At 42.5% G+C, this 15122-nt stretch overlaps 1 protein-coding gene across 5 annotated transcripts in view; it reads right to left on the bottom strand.

Annotated features, from left to right (window-relative positions):
• Positions 1–93: 93 nt before the first annotated feature.
• The window catches only part of ezh1 (enhancer of zeste 1 polycomb repressive complex 2 subunit), a 33689-nt gene continuing 18660 nt past the window's right edge, over positions 94–15122 (bottom strand). For all 5 annotated transcript variants that reach the window (XM_088906019.1, XM_088906020.1, XM_088906018.1 and 2 more), the window contains 8 exons: positions 13441–13481; positions 12628–12753; positions 10500–10678; positions 9583–9678; positions 8593–8674; positions 7452–7532; positions 7041–7125; positions 94–6071 (listed from right to left, as the gene is read on the bottom strand). In XM_088906019.1, coding sequence (XP_088762145.1) covers positions 6011–6071; positions 7041–7125; positions 7452–7532; positions 8593–8674; positions 9583–9678; positions 10500–10678; positions 12628–12753; positions 13441–13481 — 751 coding nt within the window. In that variant the 3' untranslated portion in view covers positions 94–6010. The remainder of the gene's footprint in view (positions 6072–7040; positions 7126–7451; positions 7533–8592; positions 8675–9582; positions 9679–10499; positions 10679–12627; positions 12754–13440; positions 13482–15122) is intronic.

Raw genomic sequence — 15122 nt, 5'->3', positions numbered from 1 at the left:
CAGTACATAACCCTGATAACGTAACCTGCTAACCAGTTAGTTCTGAGTTTTGTGGCGAAAGTGAAAGTCCTGAAAAGGAGACGAGGCACGTGAGATTAAAGGCTTTCCTTTTAATGAACGAGAGATTTTTACAAATAAGTTACAGCAAACCACATTACATTACAAAATGTTTCACATCGTTCTGCAGTTGCAAATGGTGAGTTCCCACAGAAGGGAACAGACAATGTTAACAAACTGTGATCTGCACAGCTAAAGGAGACTAAGATATGGCAACACATACTACTGTTAAAGAGACGGGCTGGCTTTGGAAAAACATTATTCTCTGTGTCACAGAGGTGATTTTGATCCTTTTCTGAAGAGAAGCAAGAACGAATGGACTAACAGTCAGCAATATGCATCAGTTTGCAGCATAAGCACAACCTTTTATATTCTTTCCAGCTCAGGAATATAGAGCTTCTAAGATTATTTTGCAAAATAAGCAGAATGATCACATTCACTACTGAGATCCTTTTCTCTGTCAAATGCACTTCCACATCAGCTTGTCTTCAAAAACGGTCCTTTTTTCCCCCCACAGCATTTTTCTGTTCAGTCTAATAATTACAGAGTTGGACTGAAATGTGTGCTTGCCTGCCCTGTGTGCAGTGAATAGCTATATCCTGACATCCGATACAGAGACTTTCCTTAACAATGTGCACTTGTTAAAACGTTTTGCACCCTGCGAATCTCACAGTGCTTGCAGGAGAGTTTGCGTCCAAACATCCATTCATTTTCAGGGTTGCGGGAGAGCCAGAGCCTATCCTGGCAAGCAGTGGGCACAAGGGAGGGCTCACCCTGGACGGGCCACAGCACAGCGAGGCAGCAATGCTAACCTCTATGCCACATCAGAACACCTCTCCTCCATGTGGTTCTAACCCTCCAGTCAGGCGAGTGCCCGTCACAGCCGAATGGCCCTCATGGGCATCTGTGTCCATCACTGCTTGTTCACACTGTGCAGTACAGGAGCTCAGACATAACAGAACGACTGGCGATTTCACACCGGACAGTCAGAAAATGAAAACACCCCAAATTTGGTCAAAAACACACGTGCAGCTTGTATTTTATAACGACGTCTTCTATTTTATAAAATTGCTTTTACTTGCTAGTTCTTTTATGCAATCGGGTGAATTGCTCTCCATTGCGGCCAGGTTATCGCTTAAATGTGGCTGAAACTTCAGTGATCTTTGTGAGAACGCAAGTGGAGAAAAACTGTACGCTTCCTCAGCAAAATATCTGAGAGCTCGGACAAAACCCAAACCTACACATCAGCTTCAATCAAAGCGGAATCCTCCTCAAAATATCCCATTTCTTTCTTTACCTTCTGCTTTCAACACCTCATGATTTACGTGTGCTTTTATTAACCCATCATTTTGTGGTGGCGGAATACAAACTAACAGAAAGTTAAGAAAACATACCGGACATATACAGTACTTCGTTTCCTACCGAATATTAACCAATAAGTTAAATTCTAATGATCAATTTGACTATATTTTTTGTAACTGTTTAAATTAAAGAATCATCAGTAACTCAAACTTTAAAATATGTTAAGTCACCTTTATACATATACATTTCACACATAACATCGTATTTCAAAACTGCTCGTTTGCTCTGACTTGAAGACAAAGTCCAGGCATCTCAGGGCAGCTTCATCGTGCGGAATGAAAGAACGCCCACTGTAAACTGTATGCATTATATTCAAGATATATAAATCAGTCTAGCCTTTGGATAAAATAGAGATACGTGGCATATGTTAGATATGATCAGGAGAAAACAAGCAGAGCATATATTCCATTGCATAAATGACTGAAATACACATTCACTCTGGCAGTCTGCGAAAGCACACACACTTCATAGGAGATATAGTTTCACCTCATCGAACAAAAACAAAACAAATTTTATTAGACTTAAGTGTTTATAACAACAAGTTAATACCTTTTTATATCATTTACCGGACTCAAAAACCAAAGAAAATTGAAATGTTAAAGATTAAAGAAATTTAGCCTACTTCAGGCATAAAGTGTTGTATTTGGTATATATATAGTTAACTGTTACAGCAGGAGCAGGTGATGTCCTGCTACCAGGGCCAGGCCTAAATATCTGACTCACACCTTGGTCTCCATGCCCGGGAACTCCTTAGATACCACAACAATGGCAGATATTTAAATCCGTGATTTTCTGGGCTATTAAAAATTAAATGTTCCAACACATCTCACTGCATTAAAAAATTGTGCTGATGAGCCGAAATGCTTTCGTAGTGCAGCAGGTTTTCCAAAAATTGGGATCTCCCAGGTTGATTAAATGACATTATTGGCCCGAAATCTCTTGAAAGAGAGTTTTAATGAAGACAGGTCCCACATCTCAGCTTCTTTATTCAGGAAATTTGCCAAGAGCAAGGTCGCTGCAATCTGCAGTATACATTTGGAAACCAACTGCAAAAAAGTGTATTTTTTTGCAGATAGAAAAGGGTGTTATTTTCTGACAAACTGGCCTACTGTATATTTAGGAATTATTTTGTCCTATTGTTTTCCTTCTTTCAGTAAATTTCTAAAAGATCCCACCTGATGGAAGGCAATTCACAACGCTTGTAAAGGCAGGTGGAGAGGTCAGTAATAAAACCCATCTCTGGTGATTCCTTCTCCCCATCACTGTATTTTTGTTCTTTGTAATGTTTGTTTTCAGTTTTGGCACTTCAATCTCATAAGGGAAGACTACAGTACTCACGTTTCTATATATACATACAAGAAATTAACACAAGGTTCCTACAAAATATGTTCATAATAAAACTGCATTTGTTAAATGGCACTGGTTCAGGTCATTATCCAGCAAGAATGACAAATCAATCCCATTCATATTAATTTTTTCCATTAAAAATAAAGCTAAAAACAAGTACCTTTCTGAATGTAACATACACACATGCGTGTACTGTATACATACTTGTTTTTAAGAACAGAAAACAAATGACAGTGCTAAAACTCTCGATGGGACTGTGGGTAATCCTGACAAGCCCAGGTTACATCTTTAAAATAAAGCATTTTTATCTCATACAATACCCTGTCTTATATACAGTACTGGAAATAACTTAGGGTACCTATCTGGGCTAGTGTGCTTTATCTAGTGTGAGTATTAAAAAAGGATTAAAAGCAGTTGTTATGTCATTATTGGAAGTAAGGTGTTTATAAATTATATTACAAATAAATGTATTGACTTGACTTGCTCACTAATCTGGGTATATCCTGAAAAACAAGTTTCTTATCCAGACCCATGTGAGGCAGACTGCATCACACTTGCACTGTCCAATCACATGTGCCACCTCACACACATACAACACACTCAGCTCATTTTACTCTGTCAGGACATAGTCCCCTTCCTCCCCAAGCACATATTGTTTATAGCAGTAGCTCCCAGTCCTGGTCCTGGTGAACCACACACCTGCTGGTTTCTGTTCCAGCCCAGCCCTCGGTGACACAATCACACCCTTCCCTGACTTAATAATAATTAAACCCATGGGTTTTGTAAGTAAAATAAAATCCCAAACCTGTGACTAGAAACAAAATGCAAATATTCCAACGAAGCAACATCTCAGCTCAAGTGAGGCTTCAATGCTCTAATGAAGGTGGGCTGGAATGAACAGTAGCAGGTGTGTGGGTCACTAGGACCAGGACTGGGAACAACTGGTTTACAGTGTCACAGCTCGGCAACACCTGCTCAAGGGAATAAAATCTGCCCTTCTCTCTAATATGTCTCACAGCAAACAAATTCAGGAGTCTCCTCAACAACTCAGCTTTTAACTCACCTCTAAACCACCAGTGAATGTGGAAATCAATCTGGATTTAAATTATGACTTCCACTCTTTTCGTAACCTTTCTTAGATCTGGGGTTCTTGTGATTGTCTGGAGTAAAGATAAAGGGCTTTCTTGAGTATAGTCAAAAAGTCTTTTGCATTGAACCCTAAAGTATAACTACACGTCGTTTAACGATAACATATTCAACTGGTCTTTTTCTCGCTGTTTGCCCAGTCGGCCACAGAACGCAGCTGAAAAAGTCTGTGATTCATTCGAGAGCGAGAGCGAGAGACTGCTACAGCGGTTACTGAACTGTGGTCAGAATGAAAGCAATGTTTGCCTCCACACATTCCAAGTCTCAGAAAGCAGCGTGAGCTTTTATGAGTATACAGCTTATACGGCAAACAATATTGTGTCTCCATTTCCTGATTTTATTTTCAGTTTTCTGATCTGCTTACATATGAGAAAGATTGATCTGACATATATTTTGCACATACTGTAATTGTGCAGATGCTTCCTTTAGAATACACACCTTGAAATGATGATAACACAAATATGGTTTAGAAGCGAGTTAAATTACCACAATCTGCCCAACGCTTGATCAATTCCCTGCTGTTTTAATTGTTGAGACTCCTGGAATGGGAAGCCAGCGGGGAATTTTACGATTCAACAGGAAAAAAGGAACATTTACCAAATGCAACGACATGAGTAACACTGAAGTTATTTACTCAAAGCATTGAGACAAACCACACATATATCCAGTAACAAGTCATTTCATACCAATGTGTGTTTCTGGCTAAGGACACATTTAGTTAGCAGAGACGATTATCTCAGAAGGACGTGCACACCACACTCTGTCCTTTTAAAGCATGTGCACCCTTCCTCTCTCCCGTCCTGCCTCAATTTCAGAACATCCACATCACAGCCTCTTAGCATACTGTGGCTACACATGTAGTTTATACAGATCAATGCTTGTTTACTTTACAGGCAAGGCAGAAATTCAGCTTTCCTTGCTGTGGCAAAGAAGGGAGTGGAAATCACCAACCCTCCCTGTCTTTTGCAACAGCCTCCATCCTGCAATTAATTCACTGCGCCTCTCCACTGCACGTGGCTGCAACCAGCAGCTGTAGGGCAGAGGAACTAGAAGCACTGCAGTGCATTTCACTGGGAAACTAGCAAGCCCTCCGTGTACTGTACAAGCTGCCACTCTGGCAGAATGAGTCACTTTAAAGGAAAGCACACATTCATTTTGTCGGTTTCACACTGTTGCAAGGACATCTACTACAGCTTTGCAAAAGCCATCGAGGAAGCAGCTTCGAATCTGCCCCACGAAACCATCTCGTCCTCGTCTTCCTCCTCCAGTGAGGCTGAGAATTTCACGGCATTTCAGCTCACCAGAATGACGACGTTAATGTCCTGTACAACAGATCTCGGATCCTAAAGTACCAAGAGCTACTTTCAGACTGTACCCTCCATCTGATTATTAACAAAACCATATTTTAGCATAAGAGTTAAGAGATCGGTATATTGCCTGGATAGACACAATGCTCAATGGGTACATCAAAGCTAGGTTCACTGAAAGATCGATACAGTTTTCTCCACTATATAAGACTCAGGTTAGAGATTAGAGGAATATATATATTTCCTTTTACAACATCATATATTACTAAGCAACAGTTAAACAGTCAATCTGAGAGACAAAATGAAACATGACACACCATATTACTGTAGTGTGGTGTGAAATGGAAATTATGTTTTGGCTGCATTTACTTAAGACTAATACACTACAATGAAGTCCATAAAATGCTGCTGTCCTAGCATAATATACAGTACATTTGATATATTTTTCGGAGCAATCATTATATGCATTTGTCTCTACTAGACTACAATTAGGCTTTTTGACCTGCTCTAGTGTTTAGACTTTAGATCACAAATCGCAAGGAACTCTGCCTCTGGTTCCAAGTGGAGACTGCTTACCTAAAGAAATGCACAAGGTCTGCTGCGTATATACAGTACAGTCCAGATTTACAGCACAAGTGTCTATCTTGGGAGTAAAATGAGCAACAGACCAAGTTCCTCATTCTGAGTGAACCCAACTAAAACCATAACATCTTCTGATGCCGAAAGCATTGAAAGAGCTTTGTCATGTGCAGACATGCAGAACACAGGTAGGAAGGTTCCACGCGAGCCAGTTACATGATATCGATCTCTCTCTCGATCCCAACGTACTTTAAAGCATCTGCTTGGCTGTATCTGGAAAACAGAATCAGAATCAGCTCGGCATGATTAAAACACCACCTTCAGAAATGCGTCATTCTGAGCTGGCAGCAGTCCCTCAGTAGTCCCTAAAGGGGATTTTCTGGATCCAGCCACAGAAATGGCCACTTGCAACCTCAGAAGATTTGGTGCACAGCATGTCCCTTTGCCTTATAATAAATTTACAGCTTTCTACATCTCCAGAGACCCCGTTCCCAGCCAGCCTACAATCTGTTTACATTAAGCTTTAAGCACTCCCCCAGCTGACACTTCACTGGCTAGATCTCGCTCACTTGTCAGCACGACTCTTTAATGTGCCCACAGACAGCACCATAGAAGATCATGTGCAGGCGTCACTGTCAAGTTCAACATGGAAACCTGTATTTAATGTCAAACATTTTGACAATGAGTGACTGATAAAGACCACACCAGTTCAGCACATCTTCAAAATACTTTTTGGATTACGAATCTTCTACAGAACTGCTAATATTATTTACCTTCCTCAGGGCCCTTTAACAGATCGCACAGGACGTTTGGGGAAAGTTAGCACTCAAGTCTATTCCTCTGTCCAGATCTGAACCCGTCCCATGAGCTGACTTTCTGATTGGCAAGCAATGTGCACCTGGCTTGGAGAGCCCAAGACAGACTTCCTCAAACAGACCTCAATCTGTGATGAGCCCAGTCCCAGATCTCAATCCGGTGACAAGTGGGAAGGAAAACTAGCTGACAGAGGGGATGGGATTGGGAAGCACATACTTCAGAACCACGTTCTGCACTATTCAAGCTGTTCTTGCAATTCACAGGGATCCAGCATGTTATTTGCCAAAGGTTTTGCCAGTGAGCTACACAGGCGCTTACATAAACTACAATTAACAATTGTTTGTTAATAAATTAAGCAAGAAAAGAAACAGGATCATATGTTGTCATGCTGCAGTCACAGTTGACTTATACAGACAAGATCTTTACCTGTAGTCAAAGAAAAGCTCCTCTCCTTTCTGAATGGCCCTCTTAGCAAAGATTCCTATCCGGTGGTCTCCATTCACCATCACAACTGAAATAACAGACAGATAGAAGCAGGAAGATGTCCTCTGACACAAATTCTAAAGCTTTCTGAGCATCAGGGGAAAAACTAAAGACAAATTGGGAAGGCGAAAGATGAGAGTGTCAAAGGAGCTGAAAGACATGTCTTGAAACCTGATCAACATCAAGTGAATAAGCGACGATGACTTATACAACAGAAAAATAAGGGAAAAAACTTCTGCAGATTTGATCATTCAAGTTCACAGAATTACAAAGGGCATTCCTCTGGAAAAACAAACTTTATAAAGTATTAAGCGATAACCCGAAAAAAAATAGTGTACATCTATGGGTTCTTACCTTTAGCGTAACAGTTGGGGTTCACAGAGTGATTGGCAAAACGGATTTTGTTTCCTTTGCGGGTTGCATCAACGACAAAATCTGTTGGGAGGAAAAAAAGCCCATGATGCTTGGCGACAATCGCCTCGTTGAACAGTCTGCCACTGCAACCAGTTAAGGCATCTGTCCCATCCAGACATTGCTGGTTCGGTCGGTTCAACCCGAGCAGCAGTGAGCGATAGGCCCAGTGCCAGTGTGTTCTCAGCTGGCTGAGCAACAGCGCCCCACTGTGGCTTTGGAACGTCAGAACACCAAGACAAGCGGACAAAATTCCAGTATTTCTTATTTTTGGCAATATATAGAATTTTTAGGAATTGAATCCTGTATTTTTTCTCATCTGGAAATGCTAAATAAACCTACCTGATATTAGTAACCAATCAAACAGGACTGCTTAGAAAATACATCTTATTTTAAAGGGTTAGATGAGTAATCGACTTATTGAATTGGTAACTCAATCGACCAAGATGCTGATGTTGCAAAAACAACTGGCAAAATGTTCGTCTAATTTGATTGTTATTTTTGAGACAAATGTACAATATGTCTACATGGTCTTTCAAACTATATCAAGGCTCAGTATATTAGACATGAAAATATACTGGCTTGCAGCATGACGCTCATTCCAGTGAATGTCCTTGGCAAGCTGGAAGCCAAAATCCTGAGAGCTCACAGCCGCTCTTCCTTTGTACAGGACACCAGCCCATCCCATCCAATCGACCCAGCCAACAAAGTCTTTGGGGCAGCCGAAACACAAAAAGCAACGCAACCGGCCCAAACCCACAGGAGCACAGGGACAAATGCAGTTCGGCCACAAGCTGGAAGCCAGAATCGAACCTAGGACACTGCGGCTGTGAGACAGGCAGTATTAACGACACTGACATTTTTCAAATAATCGTCATGGTAAGGATGCAGGTTTTTCGTGAACGAACGAGTCTAAAGATGTCGAGTGCCAGGGCATACTGTACAGTATGTCCAAAGACCGCACGTACATTCACAGGCAGCGTGAGACACACAGATGCACTGAAACTCCAGTACGTGAGCTGGCGCTGCACGCCAGCTGTACAGAAAAGACCCCTCATTTCATCGCTGCGATGCCGACACGTACCGTTGTTCAGGTTGAAGAGGAAGCTGGACATGTATTTATCGTAGATCCTCCCCCTTCGGTCAGCTTCGTCCTGGGAGATCAGCTGCAAAGAGAAGCACAGGGAGCGGGAAGGGTCAGTCTGTCGGCTCTTCTTCTGGCCGCAGACCTCCCTAAAGCAGCGGTTCTTGACCTCCACTGCAGCCCGAGATCTGTTCTCACACCCCTGATAAAGATTCGCTCACGCAGGTCACTTCTAAGATATGTCAGAGCTATAGAATGAAAGAGGTCAAAAGATCATATATTTTTGGAATACGTCTTTTCATTTGGCAATAAAACTCAGAATACATGACAAAATAAAAAATACATTAGGTTTATTTAAATTAGGTGGACCCAGTGGTTCTGTACATGAACCAGATTCCACTGCGCCACAGGGCACAGTTCTTACAATGCTGGCTTCTGCTTCTCTAGCAACCTGCACATTCAGGAAGAGGCAGGAGTGGGGGTGTTGTCTTCAAAGCCTCTTAACTAGGCCACAGGCCTTCACTTTTTCAGTGTAACTGTGTATAATCACAGCTGCTGTGACTACAGACCTAAGCAATAAGGAAACTGAGAAAAGGCTCAAGACATAAAAGTACAGAAAACATGCCACTAAGCATCCACTTTTCTTTAAAAAAAATTATTCACCCATTACTTTAAATTACATACCCATCCAATGTGGAATCGCTAATTATATGTGTTTTGAAATTCCTTCAGCTCTTGAAACCAAATACGGAGTGCTGTTAGCCAGTCTAAACGAGCAAGTGGATCAATTACATTCAACAGTCAAAACTAGTGATTAAGAGCCCCACTGTAAAGGAGACCAGCAGACCCTCAGGACCAGGACTGAAAACCGCTGATTTAAAGACATGGTACAGTAACAGTAATAAGCTGGTGCCAGGACTTTATGCCCCTGAAAACTGTACTGTTACACTGACTTTATTCACCATGAAGTCATAGTGTTGTCAGACTTGCCTCTCCACAGTACTCGGAGATGAACTCATTCTTCTGAACTGGCTCCTTGATGAAGGTCCCCCATCCAGCAACGTCTGATGGAGCCAGTAAGAGATGCTGAAAGGCAAGAGTCAGGGCATAACGGCAAGGGCAGCAACACAGCAACTGATCTCCCTGCCGCTCGGCACTGTGCGACTGCAGGAGCTCTGACTCCACAGGATCTCTGCTGTCACTGGGCTCCATCGAGCTGATTAACAGTGAAGGACAATGACGGGTTTGCAGCATCTTCGCCAAACTAGAGTGGATGAAGGGTGTTTCAGACCGTGTAAGTTTCCTAGAAGAAAGTCTCTAAAGGAGGATATTTTTTGGTGTTTTTGGTGTGTAGGTATTGTGTTAAGCGCCTCTAATGTCTGCTGTTCAGAATATACTACTCTGAAATGCATATAGAGCAGTGATTTAACAAAAAAGTGTGACTGAGGGCGTGGTAAAAGCAGCACATTATGTGGGCAATTCTGGGCACACAGCAGGCTGGCAGCCATGCCCTAGAGCAGTCTACACAGTCGTCCTGGGTACTGACCCAACTATGCATCTAAATGCACTTAAATGTGAAGAACATTAATGTTTTATTTGCAGTCTAAGTGCAGATTTAAAAATTAGAAATCAAGTATCTTGATTTCTGCCCTTAGCTCCCGTAAGTTACTGGCTTTCATCGAAGCTGAGCTCTCAACTCAGTTAAGCTGAGCTCTCAAGACATTAAGCAATAAATAAACATCTAACACGCTAAATCAAAAGGGTGTGCAGGTCTGATAAAGTCCACAACTGTCCAATGCTTTTAAATGGCGTGATGTCATTGACAAGCGCGGATCGAGCCCAGGAGGCCTGCAGTGAAGTGAGGAGGAGCTCTGACTGGCTGCCTGTCGCCGTGGCGACCCCCCCACCTTCTTGAGCCCGCGCTGGATGCTGCAGTTCTTGCAGGACAGGTTCTTGCTGTCCCAGTGGTCGGCCGCCCCGCAGGTCATGCAGAGGTCGGGGTCGCACTCGCGCACCGCCAGGTAGCAGGGGCACTGCTTGGTGTTGCACTGGGTCTTGCAGCGGCAGCCGGGGAAGCGGTTCTGGCCTGCAGGGAGAACGGGGGGGGGGGGGGTCAGCGTCAGGTCAGGAGAGGTGGCGATAGGACGGGGGGGGGGGGCTGTCTGGCCACGCACCCCAGTTCGCTGCTCCCCACTGCATTCTACAGCTTATACCATGTACTCAGCAGCACTCAATGCCGTCCAGCATTTTATGCCATCCCATTTAAAATTTCTGGTTCTACTCAATACATTAAGGATGCAAATGATTTTCTTCTCATTTTCTACGTGCCTAAAAAGTGTTGCCCTGTCCCAGAATGTAAATTAACTGCACAGGCAAGTTAAGACCATTTACCAGCACCTTCGGGAACTCTCATTCCCCGCAAGACATGCTGTAGTACAATTCACTCTGCACATCTTATGTCTAAGCATCCCGGAGTGTGTTAAACCATGAAATGCAAAAGTATTATGCAGTTCTGGCCTTACTGACAACCCACACTAGGTCATTTTTGAACAAAAGCTTTTTTAAACTGACTTTTCCCTACAGATTGGGTTTGTCAATTAATTTTCCTTCTAGGCATTAGTACGGCAGCTCAGCTTTCTGAGTCTAAAACCCTTGTTCGGGCACAAGATGGACTAGAATTGAGCAAGCTTTCCTCCAGAACAATTTTCCTCCACAATATAAGCCATGCAGGGCCCAGGAGGTCAGGGTGCTGATGTCATGTCAACACCTCAAGCTCACAGGGATCATGGCCGCCTGGCAGGTTGAAGGGCCTGTCTGACTGCTGCTCACAGAGACCTGGCAGCGCCCAGACTACTGGAGCACCCTGGTTCAAGCTGGCTAATAAAACAGCCTCTCACGAACGGGAGATGTCTGGACTACACTCAACGAGGGTCTTCACTAATGGAACCCTAGGAAATGTCCTTCAAGCCTTGAAAGTCTCACCAGCAGAGGAAGTTTATGAAGTCTGAATCTGGACATCTGTCCTGGTGGGATTTCTAAGTCTTGCTGCCTGTAATTACTGTTGTCCAACAATGAAAAGTTTTATTGATAGTCATTTTCTATTAAATGAAGCATTCCTATATGAGCACATCTTCCTTTATTTTTTTTACAGAAAAACAAAAAGTCTGGCCGTGTAAGCGCACAGCTTTTCAGTTATTCCCACTGAATCAGAACCACTTCACCGCCTCGTTCTCTGGTGATAAACATTCTCTGGTGCACTGTGAACACTCTCCGAAGGCACCACAAAGCTCTGCATTCTGACAAGAACATGCTAATGATTTTGAGACAAAGGGAACCATCAGCATACTTTCCCTCATGTCGCTTTTGTCGTAGATCTTTTATGCCTTTGCTATAAAAAAAAAATCCCATTGAAAAACAGAGCTTTTGAAAATAGATTTGGAAAGCCTCCCATGAGCACAACAAAGAGAATCTTATGAAGTTCCTGATACTCATCCAGCCACCACAGATTTCTAATTACACTGAGCCCTCTGTGTATATTTAGTGCCTCAAGCTGAGGTCCTGAAAATAAAGGCTCAGCTCTGGAAGAGCAACACATCCCGTGTTGTAGGCCTTCCTTATAGTCTCTTAACAGATACAGTAAGAGGTACACTCGTTGACATCCGCGCTGCTCTGTCATTCTTTCTTGTTGAGGGTACAGACTTCTGCACATGGTCTGGGAATGCAGTCGAAATATCTGATGATATTGATGATCCGAGTCTGTTCTCCTACTCAAAGTTTTTATTTCTTCATTAGCAAGATTCCTCAGCTAATTATTAATCCAAAGGCTAGGAACCCATACATGGGTTTAAAGGTTTCCAATGCATTTCGATATAATTAACCTTCGTATATTCACCATTTCCTGGATGTTCTGATGTGGTTTTCTTTATGTGCTTCTGCTGCGAGGCACTGCAAGTTTAACACGGTAAAACAATGACCTTCAAAAGGACGGAAATTCAAGCCTGAAGTTACATGAGAGATGGAAGGAGAACAACTCACATTCATGGTCACACTGGCAGAACTTCTCGCAGAAATTCTGGGTCATGACACAGGGGCAGGAACTGTCACATGGGTGCTCTGGGTGGTCACACGGCTGGTAGTTGTACACTTGATTGGATGAATTGTCTGAGGAACATTAAAAGGAGGAGGAGTGTTAAGTTCATTTGTTTCATCAGTTCTTTTCCCCTTATGTTGGAGGGACATCTTATAATTATTCTTCTACAGCATTTTACGTCACAAAGGATCCAGCAGAGGACACACACACAATGGTTTCACCACTGAAGTGAGCATTAAGGATGCCAGATTGTTCAAGCACAAAGTGGAATATAACCAGGACATCTGGTAAATACCATGGTAAACACCTCTACCCTTATTAGTATGGGATCTTAAAGCACATCTTTAATGTTTAATGTGTTGTCTCATTGAAGGCACCTCCAAGAGTGTCCTCTGTCACCACACTGGTATTGGAAATTCTTGTCCAGGGGCAAAAACTACTCATACTGTTCCACCAGTAGCACTCAAAACTTCAACCTGGTTTTCCCATGAGGTCTCCCACCCCAGTGGTGACCAGGCTGTGCCTTGCTGAGCTTGCTGAGCTTCCGAGACGCTGTGATCTCTCTCCTCACTCTTCAAGAGCTACCTACGCGAGTGGCTGTTTGAGTGATTGAAACAGCACTAACGCTGCGTTTTTTCTTCTAGATATGTTCAGACACAAGTCCGAGACAGCCACCCGCAGTGGATTAAAGCCGTCACCTCTAATCCTACCTCTGAAACGTGTACCGTTTTGAGATCAGAGGAACAGCAGTCACTGACCTTTCTTCAGCTGAATCTTCCGACAATGTGCTGCCCACAGCCTGAAACCAACAAACACGACATTTCACACTTGTCTTTCGAACAGCCAGATACTGAAACCAGGAGGAAGTATGCAGTCACAGTAGCACTTTTAGCCCTTTTCAACAAGTCCAGTACAGGTTCTCTAGTGGCTAACTGCTGGTCAGCTACCTCACTCTGCAATGAGTCCACAGCAGACCTAGACTTATCAATTTACCACTGGCTACACAGGAATTAAAATTAAAAACGGAGAGGTGTGGCAGCTACCAATTTTATAGAACTGGGGGAAATTTCACAGTTCCTTATTTCATCCCTTAAATTCCATAGGACATTTTTGTGTGGAAAACAAAAGGGGACTGGGTTTGGTAACCATTAAATATTTTCTACTGTGTTTCTCAATGTGAGACACTATTAGTGACACAGAAATATCCTTTATAGGGAATCTGACACAGTGTAAACAAGTAATATTATCTGTCAGATAAATAGCCATGGGACAACGAGCTGGGCTAGCTTATTACTTCTGGCATGTCCATTTTCAAAAATATTACAAATCCGTCGTGCAGCACACTGGGGAAGGTTTTCTTCTAGGGTGAACTGTGTGTTCAATAAATACAGAAGAGCGGTCATTTGCAAACAATACGTATCACACATAATGTGTGAATAGTCTGATTTCAGATACAGGGTGCCATTCCTTATCAACGGGGTCTCATATAATGTGGTATATATATATATTACATAGAGTCCAAGGGCTATATGTCATTGCTGATTGACATAAATGCATGAAATGTGTTGACAGCATAACTCAAGAAAAGGAAAGCACACAAGAGCATTTACTGACTCAGACTGCGGAGCCAGAGGGTACATGAAATGCCTATTCAGAAACAGCATGCATTCCTGTTGTTTGTTTGTACATGGAACAATGGCTCTCAGACAGCACTTGACCTAGATTTCACTGCTGGCTGTTCTTGAGATGCTTTTAAAGTTTAAAAGGTAAAGGCACAAGCCCAGACTCCCAGCACACAGAAAGCTGACCTGTGTTTTAAGGTAGGCGAGGGAGTCATACTGACCCATTTAGGCTATCCGATGTCAAAGGATAGCAGTGGGAAATTCAGCAGAGTTTGTATTCTTGACTTATAAAAATCAAGCATCCCTTCCTACTGTATTAATCTCTCTAACATGCTTTGGATATTGTTAACCCATAGATATGGACAAACACAATCAATGACTGCAAGTGGGTTAGCAAAGCTTTTTTCCTCAAATATTATTTTTTTACATTCTTTTCATTCATTTCTTACGTGCTTACAATGAATAACTTCCCAACAGAAACAGAGTGCAAACTGTTCTCAGCAGTATATCGTCTTGTACACCTTGTATATATTATGTTTCAGTTTGAAATATGTTTGTGTTGTGTGCCTAGCTTTTGTGTTCGTGAAAGGACCTGGAATCAGAAAGCTAGCGTCAGTAACTTGGGACAGTGGAGAGGCTGACGTTTTGTAACAAAACAGATTGTTCTAGGATCAGTTCCAAGAAGGGCAACGAGACCGACCCCTGGCTTTAAAGATTTACAAAGGGCAGTTAAAAACTGAATTTTTTCGCCTTGGCAACATGGAAATCGAAGGGACTGGATAGAAGTGTTTAAAATCTTCAAAGGTGTTGACAAAGTC

This window comes from Atractosteus spatula, chromosome 26 (genome assembly GCF_055471065.1).
Source record: "Atractosteus spatula isolate fAtrSpa1 chromosome 26, fAtrSpa1.hap1, whole genome shotgun sequence".
NCBI classification, from domain to species: Eukaryota; Metazoa; Chordata; class Actinopteri; order Semionotiformes; family Lepisosteidae; genus Atractosteus; species Atractosteus spatula.
This window is presented reverse-complemented; position numbering and strand designations above follow the sequence as displayed.